The following is a 16,970-nucleotide window of genomic DNA, read 5'->3' as shown; positions in this document are numbered from 1 at the left end:
ACCTGTACAATGACGACAGATATGAATGGAAAACGTGCTGAAAGACTCCCTTGAAATTCACAATCACTGATCTCAAGGGGCTCTCAATAGTGACATTTCCACAGATCTTTCATTTTCCCAGTTAATTATTTCAGACCTTTCACTCCTCCCATCTCTAACACTCCATTTCCTGCCCTCAGCTGGGCAAAAAAGTTTTGTTTCCCATTTCATTTACAAAGAAGCAATTACGAATTAAGTTCTACCAGCTCCCACCACCGTATCTCCACTCACATTGCACTATAATTGCCACATGAACTATCCAGACTCTGACCTAACACACTTGTAGCTCAAACTCCATCCCTGTCTTGTCTGCCCATGGACATCATTTCAGCAATCCTCCCTTTTCCCTTCATCTATTTTCCCCACCTACTAGATCATTCCTACCAGCATATAAGCATGCAATTATTTCACCTGTTTAAACACACACACACACACACACACACACACACACACGACCCAATACCCTTCTCCAGCTGGTATCCCATTTTTTATAATCATCCTCCAAAGAGCTATCTTTGCTACCTCCAAAGTCTCCTCCTCCCATTTTCCTTTGAACTTAGTCAAATCACATTTCACCCAAAACATGCACACAACCTATTCTCCATGTTGCTACAGCCAATATTCAGTTCTCAGTCCTCATTTGACTATCATTTACTATCAGCAGGTCTTGTTCTTCCTCTCTAGTCCTTGAAACACATTTTTTCATTTGGTTTCTAGGCAACAACACTCCTCATTTTCTTCTTCCTCCTGACAAGTCCATTTTAGTCTCCTTTGCTGGTTTCTTCCACATCACAGAAATATATCTAAACCCTGGAGGGACCCAATCATTATCTACCCGAATCCTCTTGGTGGTACATCCAGTGTTATGACTGAATATCATCCATATGCTAAGAACTCTCAAATTTACATCAACCACTCTGATATCCCTAACTTGAAGTCTTGACTCATTTATACAATTTACTAATCAACATCTCTACTTGAATGTCTAATATTCAACTTAATATAAAAGTAATTCTTGGTCTTTCCAAAATCTACTCTTCCCATTGTCTTCTCAATGTCTAAAAATGAATTCCATCCTTTTGAGTTGCTCATGATCAAAACCTTGGAATAACCTTTAACTCAACCCATTCTTTTAAGCCCCTCATCCAACTATCAGCAAACCCTGTTAGCTCTCCCTTCAAAATATACCCAGAATTCAACCACTTCTCACCAACTCCACTGCTATCGCTCTGGTGTAACAATCCATCATCTTTTATTGTTTACAGGCAATAGCATACAAGCTAATCTCCCTGCTTCCACCCTTGAACCACCTTCAGGCTATTCTTGAAAAAAGGCAAGAAAATTTAATAGTGAGCACAAAATCTAAATCAATTAAAACCAACTCAGAACTGACACAAATTTTCAAAATAGCAAAGACAGTAAAAGTTATTGCAATTTGTATTCTAGATGTTCAAAAAGTTTGAACAAAGAGACACGTTAGACAACAAAAGACCAAAATTAAACTCGTAGAGATGAAAATTATACTAGATGGGAATAATGGCAGATTAGACATTGCAGAAAAAAGACTAATAAACCTGAAGACCTAGAATAGAAACTATATTAAAATAAAACACCGAGTAAAAATAATTTTAAAAATGAAAAGACAATGTGCAAGCTGTGGGAAATTTCAAGTAGGCTAGTAAACATATAGCTGGAGTCTCTAAAGAGAGAAAAGAGGGAAGGATCGAAAACATATTTGAATAAATAATGGCCAAAAAAGTTTAAAAATCCACTGAAAACCACACACCCACATATCCAAGAAGGATGACAAACCCTCAGCACAAGAAATATGAAGAAAACTATAACCCAACTGCTCAAAATCAATAATAAAGAGAAAAATTTTAAAGCAGTTGGGAAAAAACTGACATAGCACTTATAGGGGAACAAAGTTAAAGGTGACAGCAGATTTCTCATTGGAAATAATGCAAGCAAGAAGGCAGTGGAGTGTTAAAAGGAAAAACAAAAAACAAAAAAGAGCTGTCAACCTAGAATTCTACAACCAGAAAAAAAGATCTTAAAAACGAAGATGAAACAAAGAGTTTTTCAGACACACAGAAGCTGAAAGAATTCATCGCCCATAGACCTGCACTACAAGGAATAAATATTAGGCAAAAGGAACATGATTCCAGATAGAAACCTGGAGCTACACAAAGCAGCAAAGCACAACAGAATGATAACCACACGGGTAAATATTCAAGACTTTGTTTTTATTATTCACATTTCCTTAAAAGAGACTATTTAAAGAAATAAGCAGGGGCGCCTGGGTGGCTCAGTCGGTTAAACGGCCGACTTCGGCTCAGGTCACGATCTCGCGGTCCGTGAGTTCGAGCCCCGCGTCGGGCTCTGTGCTGATGGCTCAGAGCCTGGAGCCTGTTTCGGATTCTGTGTCTCCCTCTCTCTCTGCCCCTCCCGTGTTCATGCTCTGTCTCTCTCTGTCTCAAAAATAAATAAGTGTTAAAATTAAAAAAAAAATTAATAAAAATAAAAAAATAAAGAAATAAGCAAATAGAAATAATATTCCAAATGAGTGAAAACCATAAGCAACAATATATATGATATAAAAGATAGAGTGGTAGACAGTGACCCAATTATACTTGAACAGAATATTCTTCTTTTTCTTTTAATGTTTATTTACTTATTTTGAGAGAGAGAGAGAGCAAGCAGGAAAGGGGCAGACAGAGAGGGAGAGAGACAGAATCCCAAGCAGGCTCCATGCTGCCAGCACAGAGCCCAGTGCAGGCCTTGAACCCACAAACCAAACTGTGAGATCATGACCTGAGCCGAAGCCAAGAGGTGGACACTTAACCAACTGAGCCACCCAGGAGGCTCTAGAACTATTTTTAAATATAAAGCAACTGGTCTGTGTAAAATAAAGGAGATAAACACAAAGGTAGGAGTGTGCCACATTGTGAAGAACCTTGATTTAAAGGCTACAGGAAATAAATTATATGTTTTGTATTTTTTCATTAAGACAGTGCATGATCCAAGTGTTCTTGTTGTTGTTGTTTTATTTCCTAAGATTTATTGGCCAGCAGAGTATGGGATGGATTAGAAAGTAGAAAAAGAAGACAGGAAAACCAATAAAGCTAGCATATGTGTAACAAAATACAGCCCTAAGTTAGAATAATACAATGGAAACAAAAAAGGAAGCTGAGGGGTACCTAATGGGAAGGACAGCAATCAAGGACAATTGTCCAGAGGGTTCATGGGGGGGTGGGGGAATGGTAGCAAAAACAGCCATATTTCCACTATAACAACCTCTTTCTTCAAAATTCCAGAGTACACCATCCAAAGGAAGAAAAGAAACTCTGATTATACTTAGCTTTACCAAGATTTTAGAAAGATGCCATTTTTTTCTTAACCATTTCATTCTTTGGGTCTTTGCCTATCCAGTTGTATCTTTTGTAACAGAATGAAAAACAAAACTGTAGGAGATATAGAAAAGTTGATGGTGCTATGCCACATGTTGTGAAATGTAAAATCTAATCTCTACTGTATTAAATACTGCAGGCAAATAGTCAAAATGTGAAAAAAAATACTTGCTACCAAACTTTTCTACTAATAACAAAAGATTGGGCTGAAGTACCACCTCCTGATTCTCTTTGGTAATTTTGGTAACAAGACAAAACTATCAATTTAAAGAAATGAAAATATTAAAAGGAAAATATTTATAAAAATTACAGACTAAACTGCATAAATTTATTATAAACCCATTAGAGATACCATAAACTCACCAACAGGCAAATGTTTTGCATAGGAAGTTTACATAACAGAAGTACACATTACCAATGAATTTAAGAAAATTTATGCCATCTTATAATAAAATTGACAATTTTAAGTAAATAAATAAATTTAGTAATTTAAAAACTAGTCTGAAGCAAGAACAGCACATACACTAAGGCTTTACTTGTGTGAAAAATCTGATTCTTTGACACCTATGTTTTTGGTTATCCAAGCTTTACATATGTTTTTCAATAGACACGAATATACATCAGTTCCTAATTCTCTGCTATCTTTTATTAGATAATTAAGTTTTTTTAAGTGATTTTAATGCATATTTGATAAAGTAAACGCAAAAAACAGGAATATTTCAGAAAACTCATAGAGAAAATAAATACAAAGAAAAAAGATAACAGAACAAAGTAAACTGACATGACTCCTACGCTAACTTCTAACATTTGGCAAGCACTGCTGGCATTTGCATCTGAACGAGAACCCCAATAACTGTCCCCGCGGAAAGAGGTATATGACGTGAGAATCACTTTTGTTATGTAACAAAGACGATCAAGTGGTAACTGGTAACTGTCAGAGAAGAAGATCTTGTAAAATCAGTCATTACTTACAGCCTCCGCTGCCTCCCAGACAGGATTCTGACCTTGTCAAGGGCCTGTGGGGTTGACATGACACACCCCCTGGGAACACCACATGTGAAGAACGACAGAGTTGGTCCCTGACGCGCACAAACAGCTCCAGGCAGAAGCAGCCGCCATCTAGGTCAGCGGGCCACCTTTCCTAAGTTCCTAGGTAGAAGCCAAGAGGTCCAGCTGGCCAAATCGTGTTGCCAGTCATTTGGCTAATTTTCTAACTATCCAGAGATGTGGAAGTAAAATGATTTCGCCAGCCTTCACATCACCATGACCTGTTATTGCACATAATGAAGACGGCACAAGTAAAGAACAAAAGACTCCGGACGTCTGTCGTTCTAGTGACATTTTAATTTACTAGCTTCAACTTCATGTCATTAGGAAATAAAATACTAGAAATAAAAAGTACCCATTTGGAGGGAAAAACAACTAAAAGCAAATGCTGCATAGAAGTATAAAGACATTTTTAAAAGGTTTAAAGCTAGAAAGATCAGTAAAATTCAAAACAGCCGACACAAAATTGCACACTACGTACGAGGAGTTTTAGTGTGATATAGCTTCACTGCTAAAAATACATCCCCAAAATGCTAAGAAGAGGGGATAAACTATCTCATCGGAGTTTAAATACATCTCATCCATGGCCGAATCTGATTTATTTGGCTTCATTTTTTATTTATTTAATAAATAAATAAATTTAATAAATAAATAATGCCAATACCTTCAGGATGTGCCATACTGACTCCCTAGGGACCTTTATATCACTAGCTAAAGCCTGAGCAGCAAGGAGGAAAAAGAAATGTATACCTCCTATTATGGTTAAATCCAAAATAAATTCTGCCTCTTTATCTTTTAAGAATGCCACATTGACTGACTGTTTCCCTAAATCCTCTTGCAGGTAAGATAATTATGAAGTTTCCACATTATATATTGTGTTTAATCTAACGTGGGCTTAATTATACTAAACTGGTTGTAAAAAAAAACTTCCTCCAGTATACCTATAGTTACGGGCTACCTGTCATCTCTTTCTGGGAAAATTACCGGAAAAGTTACTATGCCTTTCAGTAACATCTTATTTGTAACAAGTATGAAATTAAAGAATCTGAAGAATTTCATACTCGTTACAAATATATTTAAAATATCTGACGTATTCTGGTATCAATTATTTAAGTATCTGAAAAATTCAGAAAATTAAATTCTTTTCCTTTATAATAATTTTTAAAAGTCCTATACGAGTTTACCACACTCTTGCATTTGTGCTATATCAATTGTTAATTTAATATTTATAGTATTTTAAAATAGTGTTTTCTGGACGTCAATGCTACAAGAACTTAGTCTCTTTAATATTAATTCTCAAAGTATTTCTGAATGGAGGTAAGATCACATTCCCAAGTTCAACAAAGTAACAAGGAAAGCAGCTTGTTTGTTAAATAACATTAATAGCAAATATAAACACGTGCATGCATGCACATACAAACCTCAAGTACACAAACATTCATATACACACATTTACATTATGTCTACTGTACGCTAGGTAGACGTTACCTCATTTTATTCTCCCAGAAATACTATAAAATAGGAACTATTATGATCTTCGTTTTACTGAGACAAAAGTCCAGTAAGGTGCAGCAGATCACATTATTAGCAAATGGTCAATCCTAAATTCAAACCAAGCAGTCTGACTCCAAGCCCAACACAAACCTGGCAACCTTCGTTTCTGGGGCAGACAAAACCAGAAAGCATGAAACAGTGCTTCTCAGCAGATAGGATGTAACAAAAAGGAATACAAAGACACAAAGTTACATACGTAGTAGGCCAGCAATTCTGTCTCCAAAAATGCATGGAAACAAGGCCAGAAAGAAATGTGCCAAAATGTCAACACTGACCACTCAGCAATGAGATCTGAGCTCATCTCTCTTCTTTTCCACTACGTTGGAGCTTTTGATTTTTGACAGAAAGTATGACCCTCTTTTACAACCAGAGAAGAAAGAGAAAAGTAAATGCGAAAGCAAAGAAGTCGGACACTCTTCAAGAATGCTCCCTCTTTGCCAAGATAGCCTGGGCGCTACACGTAAAGACAAGGACTGTAAATAAAAGACTGCTGAGTACTTGGTACTTGTTACAGAAAGACTCAACAGAACTCCCTACTGCCCCAGTAGGAGCACAAATATGGATACAGCCTACTTTGGAAAAGGACTATTTAAAACAAAGAAAGGGGAAGAAAACAAAACCGATTGGTTGAAGTAGTATATAGTACACAACTAGGTATATAAAGAAAGCCTTTAATTACTGATAGCTCATGATTTAAAGTAGCAAAAGTGGAATCAAATGTGTTTTTAAGGCCTACAGCAGTAAGCATTTAGTTACACACTTGAAAATTTCCCAAGGAAAACCGTAAGATTCTGTGTATAAACATCATATATAATCGTGTGTACTTGTAAGCTACACATTACTTGTTCTATATTATGCCTCACACATAAATTTTCTGAAACTTGAAATCTTAAGTGAGAGATCTTGAAACGTTCGTTTCAATCACCTCCCATAACGAACAGTTTCATACTGCTTTTCTGCCGTTTCAATAAGAGAATTTTATCTTTTTCCACGGTTTCCGAACTCGATACAAAAATGGTCCCTTAATCTTGGTCACAATTTACCTCATGAACTGTACAGAAATCACTTATTTACTTGTCTGTATGTCTGTCCTAATCTGTACATCGTCTTCAATTACATTCCTTCAAAGATCCGTGAACTCCTCTGCAAGTATTTGGCACAGCACAACAAACAAGAGGGCATTTAAACAGTTCCTTGTTTAAACAGTTTAAACTGTTTAAACAGTTGATAATCATGAGAACACTTAGAAAAAGCAGTGACCGGAAGTAAACGGGGCAACTTTTTTTTTTTTTTTTTTTTTTTTTTTTTAACATTTCAGGGCTTTTTCCCTCATATAGAAGATTTTTTAATTTCCAGGAAATCAAAGACACCCATTGGATTTTCCAGTCTATCTCTTCACATTTGTGCTTACCAGTGTCCATTTGCCAGACGTACACCGAGCCATCTGAACATCCCACTACTAGGTAATCATCAGAAGGCCTCCACTTGATTACTTGAACAGGGAACAGATGACGAGATGCCAGCATAATGCATTTTTTCTCTCGCAGACTTAGGAGTCCTACTGAGTGGTCACTGGCTACAGAGCAGATACAGTGCTGCACTCTTGCCTAAAAAAGAATATACCTTCATTACGCTTAGATTAAATTCAGGATAAAATGATCTTGTCCTCCAAAACTTAAACCAAAAGTAATTATCCATTCACCACCGCTGAAAACCAACCACAATATTAGGTTGTGTTGAAAAGCGTGTTCCTTCACATTATACATAAAACACCCAGATCGATCGTGACAACACTTTAAAAAAAAAAAAAGAAAAATTGCTAAATTAATCCTAGATTAAAGATGGGAAGAGATGCCTTGGAAAATCTCCTGTTCAAATGTGAAGATGACCTTAACTAAAATGATTGCTGTACAGGCGCGGGGAAAGCTGGAAAAAAAATTGATCTGTTATTATGCGTTCTCTTTCCACACTGTGAACTTTCCTTTGTTAGCTGCTGGAGCAGGCTCTCTGCAGTGCTTCTTTCTGCGTGTGACTCTGTCATTTTAGACCCATGTTCTTCCCTGCTCCTTTGCTCGAAAACAATACCCTCCCGGTCCCTCTGCCACAATCATTCCTTTCAAGAGCCACAGATATTTTGTATTTTCCGTACATGGGCTTCGCAGCTTCTGTCTGTAATACCAGCAGGTGCACCACCCCAACTAACACACAATGGCCAATTAAACACTCTGCTGTATATTTTCTGCTCGTCTCTAGTTTTTGCCCTTCAATTCCTTTTAGGACAGGATGGAATATAAAGAGTCAAAAGAAAGACGGTGAAGACTTTCACCAGCAACACGGAACGGAATCCACAACCTAGATGATTTAAAATTAAGGCATTTCTATTTTTAAGACAATTTATGAGCTATTTAAAACCTAACCTTTTAGTGATTTATTGGATTATGCTTTCAGTTCACACTGAGGTGAGACCATCTGAAAACAGCCACACATCATTGTATATATTGTGGCTAATATTGAGGATGAGAGGCCCACTGTACTACACGTATACATATCATCAATGGGATCCAAAGGAGAAACTTGTCAAACCTAACTGGGTTGGGCTTCGCCTAAACAAACAGACAGTCTGAACTAAGTAACAATACCGCACTGAGTGGTGTATCTCACTTAATGGGAAATGCTGACGTTGGGTGGCCAAATGTGTGCGGAAAACACAAGTTATTGTTGTTGACTTTATCCACAGAACTTCTAAGAACCTTTAACATGCTGATGTGACCAGAATTATCTCCACAAGGGGAATACAGTGTCACTCACCTCAAAGGTCATCTGACCGCGGCAATCTTTTAAGACCGAATTTAGGAGGAACAACATACTTTGGGAAAAGCTGCTGTAACTGGTTCCTTTCATGTTTTGGCAGCTAAGAAACTTAGGCCTGAGTTTTCTACCCATCACAGTGGGGGATGATGGGCACGTACTTCTGCATGTAGACTCAGCCGTCTCAACGTTCTGCTCTCAGTTTCTCATCATCATTTACCTTTATTTTTATCCTACTGAATAATGTTTGTTTGTAAACAACTTAAAATCAATTTTTGAATGAAGCAGAGCATTAACAAAACAAAGATAGTAAGATTTAACTACTTTGTTCTTAAATTCAGGTATGTTAATCTGTTATTGTTAGCTTTATTTGTACTTTTTGTTGTACAATAATTTAAACACTATACTCAGCATAGCAGGTGTTTACTAATTTAAAAGTTAAAAAATGAAGTTCAGAAAGAGTGTGTTATAAACCTTTATTAAAACATCATATAGAATTTTCCTAAAGAAGCATTTGTTAAACTTACTTATTTTGTGTTCCCTGAGAAGCATTCAACTGAAACGTAAAACATGATTTCTTTCTTAAAAAGACATTAAGGATTGAAGGGCAGTTGATTATGGCACACATAAATTAGCTGTATAATTAAGCAATGAATCAAAATAAAGTAGCAAACTACAAAAAAAAAAAAATCCTTCAAATATGGCAACGTTAGACTAAAACTGGGTAAAAATACATATCGCCAAGCCTTTATTTTCAGTTATTTCAGACCACATAAAATATTTATGAGTTCCACCAGGCATCCATTGCTAACCAAAGATAATAGACAGTTTAATACAACGGATGCTTTGCATTTCTACAGATCACCATTAGCAACGACTTTGTTTTTATCAAATATATCCATCATTCAACTTACAAAAAGAGATGGTGGCGACATTAATGGTCACTACTATTTTGCAACATCAATCTGCCAAAAAGTGGTCATTTTATTTCTCTCGTCATAGGAAATAAATGTCTGCGGTGATCTTTTCTTCTATGTGTGGTTAACTGAAAAGAATGCCTCCCATACAGTTCTTTTCATCTGTCTGCGTCCTTTAATCAGGCACCGATCTGCCACAGTGCTCATAACACCCGTCACGACTTGTGACTCTGCTACTTTGACTCACGAGCTCCTCACCTTTAAAACGAGTGATCGCTTAACCGGTGCCGTATACCTCACCAGCCTATTGCTGGACCCCAAGTCCACAGTCATCTCATTGGTGTCCATACACACTCTTGTCATTCCATTTCAAAGAGTAAGGAAAATGAGGCATGAATTGGGGGTGAAGTCTGTTCAAAAACAGGTGAATCTTCATCAGTGTTCTTTACTATGTTTGGTGTTCCTCAGGTTATGATCTATTCTTGGTAGATCTCAATATCTGAGGGGACACAGAAGTCCTGACAACACTGACCTACACATTCTCTCTGCCAATGTCTTTTACTGTAGTTTATAAGCCAGCAGAGAGAAGACAGCAGACATCCTGCAAACAGAAAAGGCTTCCCCGTTCCTACGAGGAACCTGACCTTCAGCACCCACTCCCACGAGAAGTTTCACTGTTAGAACTTTCACCCTCTCCATTTACATGCAGGCAACTTCAACAATTCAAGAAAATGTAATCCATCCTCAAGAAAAGACCTAAAAGTTCTACATTATGTTATCAATCCTATTAGTAAAAACAATGGACAAAGCAAATACTAAATAAGAGCAAAGGATCTGTGTCTAAAAAGCAGACTATGTTATTTTCTGGAGGGAAAGTATAACCGTAATTCAAAAAATTCTAGCTTCTCATTTCTGTTTGATGCACTCTCTTCTAAGACATATACTCACATAAATATGCTTTAAAGAATAGTTTTGTTCCTCTTTCAAACAGTGCACTAGGTGAAGTAGGCAAATGACATACCCCACCCACAAAAAAACCATGTTTGGCCCAAACAAACAAACAAACAAAATGCTATCCCCATCCCTGTAAATGAAAATAAGCCTGTGAAGAGTTAACTCTAGCTTTACTGTAATAAGCAACAGTCTGGAAATAGCCAAAATAATCAAGACTGAAAACAAAACAAAACAAAAAAATCAATATTGCTAAGCCCAAGAAAGCATAGTTATTAGAGGTACTTAACTCACAAGAAAAGATGGTTCTCTGCTTTTTAAATATGGATTAAAATAAATCTAATTTTTCTTCTTTCAAAAAAATGCTAGTCCAACTCGTGTGAAAAAAACTGGCCTAGAGTGGAAATGGCCCAATACAGTAAAACCTCATTAATTTTGATTCCGCTAATTAATTGTGAGTTGATGGTTACCTTCACAGGCTGTGTGAAAACAAATTAATGGTATAAACAAAGCAAATGTCTAACCTATTTAAATGTAAAAGGAAAAAAGACCATTCTCAAGCACCACTTTGGTATTAATTTTAATTCAAACAATGAGCAGAGTAATGATAAATAATTCTCAGCTATCTGTTAAATGAAAGCACTTAAAAGATTTGCTAAAACACAATTAACTTGGTTTCTTCTTATCTGTCCTCAAAATTATTATTAAAGAAGCACTTCTTAAAGAATATACAATAACTCCTACCTCTGATTTAGACCCAGCCTCCCCACAAATGAATTGAATTAGCACAATTCCTTTATTACTAAATTATTAAATTCCAGAGATCTTGGTTACAAAGCATCTACAACACCTACAATGACTGATTCCATAATTTGATTAATTCCATTCTATTTCACTTTGTTCCATTTCAACCTGGAAAAGTCACCTGAACGTGACTTAACATCAAGGACATTTTAAGGGGATAATGTAGAAGACATTTAAATTATGTAATTAAAATAGTACAACTAAAAAAATGTGAACCTCATGCATTTAGGCTCCTTTTTTGATCACACACCCATTCATTAAAAAAACTTTGTAATGTATGCCCGTTGTATGTATATTTACAAATTATATACGTACTTCTGTACTAATATACATACCATGTACATTGTAAAACACGCACCAAAAATATGTTTTAGAAGAATGACTCCAAGTTTGAACAAATTGGAGAGGAAAGGAAACACCTTCTTAAATGTCTTGCTAATGTCAGGCAATACCTCAAAGGACAATACATACCTTTACAAAGATTTCACTGTTAATGATTATGGATGTAAATACATATTTTCTGTAATTATAATGGGGGGGGGCTGCCCTCCTGCCAGACTGACCAAATGATCACTGCCTTAAACCGAAATGTAGCCGATGAAAAGATATTTAAGTTTCCCTGAGAATATGTTCCATCGTTTGCTCTGCCCACCCTCTGGTGGCTCTGTGGTGGCCAGGTGAGGACCCAGACAACAAGCATCCTCGTCCCTTTTGGTGGCGGCTCTGCTCTTCCCCCAGGTGAGATGTGCCCACTGGGTGTGTGAAACACGTGAGACACCGGTGTCCTTCCACCTGGTAATTGTTCATAAGCTCAACTTCTTAGGGTTAAAAAGGGGGCATAAACAAGAGCTTTAATATTTTGTTCCCTTACCCCAATTAACTGCCTCACAGTTTACACTTTAGCAATCACTTCCAAGTGACTTAAAGAGTGTTCAACTCACAAACACCATTTCAAATGTTTTATTGTTTCGAACACAGAATTTGTACAGCATGGGGTGAGCATCCTATCAACTAGGCCAGTACTCTATAGGTAAAAATTATTCAAACTCACGTTCCAAACACTAGTAATTCTGCCCTAAAAGACGCACCAATGACATCAAAAACTAATTGAAAACAAAGGCTAACAACAATAAACAACAGGATATTTAATAAAAACCGTATTTTTATTTGATGAAAATATTAAGATAACTGGGGCAAGCAGAGGGAGGGAGATACCTGATCAAAACATATACACTCCAGAGCCCATTTCTCTTTCCAAATAATTCTGATCCTCAACCAAACAGAGTCTCACTGAGTTTGCCAGTAAATAATCCTCACGGTACATTAGTGCTGAGCCACAATCACAGAATCAGACAGAGTCAGAATATGCCACCTAGGTCACCCAGCCCGACCTTACGCATTTTACAAGACTTCATTTTAAACCATTCCCAGAAACCTCTTATGTAACCTGTTCCTAAACATCTGCCATGAATTACAGAAATTAGAGACAGCTAGTTTATCCCTTCCACCAGCTCTCTGAGGAGATGATTCTGTTTTCCAATAGCTCCCAGTATAAATGGCATACATACATTTTTCCTACTTTTGCTCATTTGTTTTCTAAATTAAATTCTCCTTTTTCTTCATATCATTTCAGGGGCAATCTCTTAACTGCCCCCAAACAATTTTTTTCTTTGAATCTTCTCTAAATATATGATCACTAACTATTGTCTCTCCTTTTAAATGTGCCCATCATTAGACGAGCTATAAATGACCAGCTTCTTTCAGTCATAAATCAATCTCACTATTCTCTTAATCATTATTTCTTGTACTTCCCAGAACTCTTTCTATGGAACATAAATGTGCAGTTAAGATGCATCATTTATCACTTTTAAATATTCCACCTGAAGTGGAAAAGTGCCCAGGAATGTTAATTTCATTTCCACATGTTCATGAAACTAGCTTAAAGAATTTTTTTTTTCCCAGAAATCCATAGCTCAGCCTTCCTTTTTTTTTTTTAAGGGGAAAAAAAAGCTAGAAGGTTTTTCTTTGATAGCTGTTTTAGAAAATAAGACCATGTAGTCCAACCAAAACACTGACTGACCATCTAATTGGTAATGTTCGATATGAAAATAAGACTTACAGAAAACAAGTTTTAACATCTTCATTCATTCACTATATACAAAAGATAATAAAGAAATAGTGAGCTAATCAGAATTCCACCTTTCTTCATCTGCTTCTTTATTAATTAAACAGCAAAAAAATATGAAGAATTTAATGTAAGACTAAGAAGATATTGCCTATCAGAGAAAAAAATTAATAAATGACATTGAGAAAAGTTATTAGTTAAGAACAGATGATTTTTATCCTCTCCTCACCCCACAAACATAAATAAATTTCCGCTAAAGTATCTGATGTTTGCTCTTAATCCAGCCACTGGTTTTTAATCAAATTTCATCAAATTTCTGGGTGGGGGAAGATTCCAAGCTTCCGAAATATGAAAAAAGCTACACAGAAAAAGGAAAGATTGCGTTAGAACAGGAGGGAATTTCAATAACAATAGAAAGCACAGAAGCCTAAAATTGCAATTAAGTTAAGCACTCATACAAGCCTGAAAATCCCCAAGAAAAACAAATAAGCAAAAGATGAAACATGTCTCAAAAAAATCGTGAAAATCTTCATAGAAAAATTTCAATATCTCTAGTAAATAAAGAAATGCAAACTCAAACACCTACCAATTTAGCCTAAACATTTAAGAAATTGTGATCGCAAACAGCCAACCTTTACTGGGTTCTAACTTTGTGCTGGGTATTATTCTAAACACATAGCTAAATTCTAAATGCTGTAATTCATTATAGTCTCACAACCCTCTGAGGTAGGTATAATTATTATTTCCACTTCACAGATGTGGAAACTAAGGCAAGATAAAAACATCTTGTGCTGGCAAGTGACAAGGAAATAGGCACTGAGGATAGAAAATAATTTGCTACTACACCTCAGTAGCCTTAAAAACGTTAATACCTACTACACAAAAATTCTGAGGTTCTAATCTTTAAAAAATTCATAATATCTAGCCAAGGGAGTAATCATAAATTTTAACAAATTTTAAAAGATAGTCAATATCGTATTGTATAATGCAAGAGTTTAAATTAGGAACAAACTACATATCCAAAGTAGGAGAACTGCTAAGTAAATAAGGTATGCTCACATAAGGTAATGTTCTACAAGCACTAAAAATTACTTTCATGAGCAAGTATAACTTGGAAAAGTATTTGTAGGATATTAAATGAAGATGCCGTGGGCTCAGATAACCATACCTACAATATAATCACGAGTATACAGTAAGTGGATTTTAAAAGCCTACGGGAAAAGACATCCAAATGTTAATTATGGTTCTCTTATAGTTAGAGGGATAACAGGTGACCTTTTACCTTCTTAGCTACCTCTTTTTTCAAACAATTTAACAGTGTGTATCCATTAAACTTATAAAAGTGCAGTTAAAAATTATAGCAAATAATGTGTTATAAGTAAGAGAAGGTAAAAGAGGGAATGGTTAAAACTAACAAACTCCAAAGCTGAATAATCAAAGATAAAAATTAAAAGGGAAATTAAAAGAGAACTGAGCAATGCACAGTTCTCTGAAGGAAAATTGGAAATACAGGAATTCAAGAGAATGGATGTATTTTGTTCTATAGTGAATGATATTCAATAATTTAGCACTTTACAATTAAGTATGCGTCGAAATTATATATTTATGTAAATCAATAGTGAAAACATAGTAAAAAATTAGAGAAATACAATTATTTTTAAATACACAATTACATCTACTGGGAGGCAGTATGCATGGTGCATACATTCAGGCCTTCAAGTCAGACTACTTAGGACCAAATTCCAGCTCGGCCACTTGCTAACTGTGTGACTTGGGGATGTTATTTAACCTCTCTGAACCTCATTTCTCTGTATAATGTGACTAACAGTAATAACCACACCTCACCGAATTACTGTGTGAGTTAAATGAAACGTACACAAGGAAACCAGCACAGTGACTAACATATCACCCATACAAAAGATAATAGTTAAAACTATTTTTACCGTTATTATTATCTCATTATACACCATAAATTCTGTCTTTTAAAATGGAGTTATATTTATTTTTTGGAATTGCCAATGTGTAGGCATTCACCAGGAAATATGAAGATGTTTATTAATACCTCTGCTTTCATTTAATCTGAATAGTTCCACCTGCATAATCAGTACCATTCAATTACCTTAAAATTAATTAAGTTCTTAGCACTTTTAACAATGCAAGTCAATAAAAGTATTCAATCCAACAACTCAATGACCACCTTTCACTGTTCCTGAATATTTCCTCACACTGCTTTTCCATTGAATTTACTTTATAACTTTTCACTTCATGTCTTTAAAACAGTAAAATGCTTTCTTTAATTTCACTCACTGAAATTAAAGTCTTAGAGACTGAGACAGTCAACTCTGCAGAGACTGAAAATCATCAAAGTTTTTTTAAGAACTCAAAAGTGCTGCTCTTTTCCCCTTCTGCACCCCAGTCAGCTGTGTCCACTTATTGCCCAAAACCACACCCAAACCTTGGGTTACACACCCAAGATCTAAAGTCTTTGGTCACAAATGGTCCTCTTTCTCAGAGTGCACTGAATTATGACTCCAAGTGACTACTGGTCCTGCCCTTCTATTTTCCGATGCCTCACTTAGAAAGGTGACTTCAAGGCACTATCTATCTGACCTGGTAACTTTAAATCTGCCCACTTGGCCTCAACCTATTCATCCCAATCATCCCTGTATCCTTAACAAGAAATAAACGTCAAATTTACATACCTCTGACATAACTATGAAACATCTTTTTTCCCTTCTCATGGAAATAAATGGGTTAAAATAGATTCTGGCTTCATTTTTCCAACTGGAATACCAAAATAATATGTATATTGCCTAGCAGTAAACTACTAGAACATATATACTAAAAATACCTCTTTGTTTAGTAAGAATGCTGGCTGGCTTTTTAGGTCTATATTAAAGAACACTGGAGAAACCTAACCTTCAGTGTCCACAAGTAGGCAAGAAAGTTGTGCCTCGCCAAGAATTTATGCCTAAGAAAAGCAATAAGTAGGGTCAAACTCCCCCCTTGATCGCGTGGGGTCATGCTACCAAAGGCTTTGCAAAGGTAACAGTCATACCCTTCTGTAATCTGCCCACAAATTTCCATTAATGACACAGTTGGGGCCTTTCAAATAGTTGAAAACACCAATGTTCAAGCAGTGAGCAGGCAAAGCACAACACTTAAGACTACAATTTCTAGGGAATTTGTTGCTGTCTTTTGATATCCTGAAACTTCTGTCTCGTGCAATAAAAAGATGCAGTTAGGGAGACAAAGGAAACTCATCCCTCATTTGGGCAGATTCTAAAAGCACCTGGCCATAGTTGGGAAACAAGG

General features: G+C 36.1%; 1 protein-coding gene across 5 annotated transcripts in view; it reads right to left on the bottom strand.

Moving 5' to 3' along the window:
- The window catches only part of WDR7 (WD repeat domain 7), a 352,075-nt gene that overhangs the window by 277,012 nt on the left and 58,093 nt on the right, over positions 1-16,970 (bottom strand). For all 5 annotated transcript variants that reach the window (XM_019463951.2, XM_019463944.2, XM_053902762.1 and 2 more), the window contains one exon: positions 7,462-7,657. In XM_019463951.2, the coding sequence (XP_019319496.2) occupies positions 7,462-7,657 (196 nt within the window). The remainder of the gene's footprint in view (positions 1-7,461; positions 7,658-16,970) is intronic.

This window comes from Panthera pardus, unplaced genomic scaffold (assembly GCF_024362965.1).
Source record: "Panthera pardus isolate Hobbes unplaced genomic scaffold, ASM2436296v1 HiC_scaffold_15, whole genome shotgun sequence".
Classification (NCBI taxonomy): Eukaryota; Metazoa; Chordata; class Mammalia; order Carnivora; family Felidae; genus Panthera; species Panthera pardus.
Note: the sequence above shows the minus strand (reverse complement) of the source record. Positions and strands in the feature narration are given on the sequence as shown.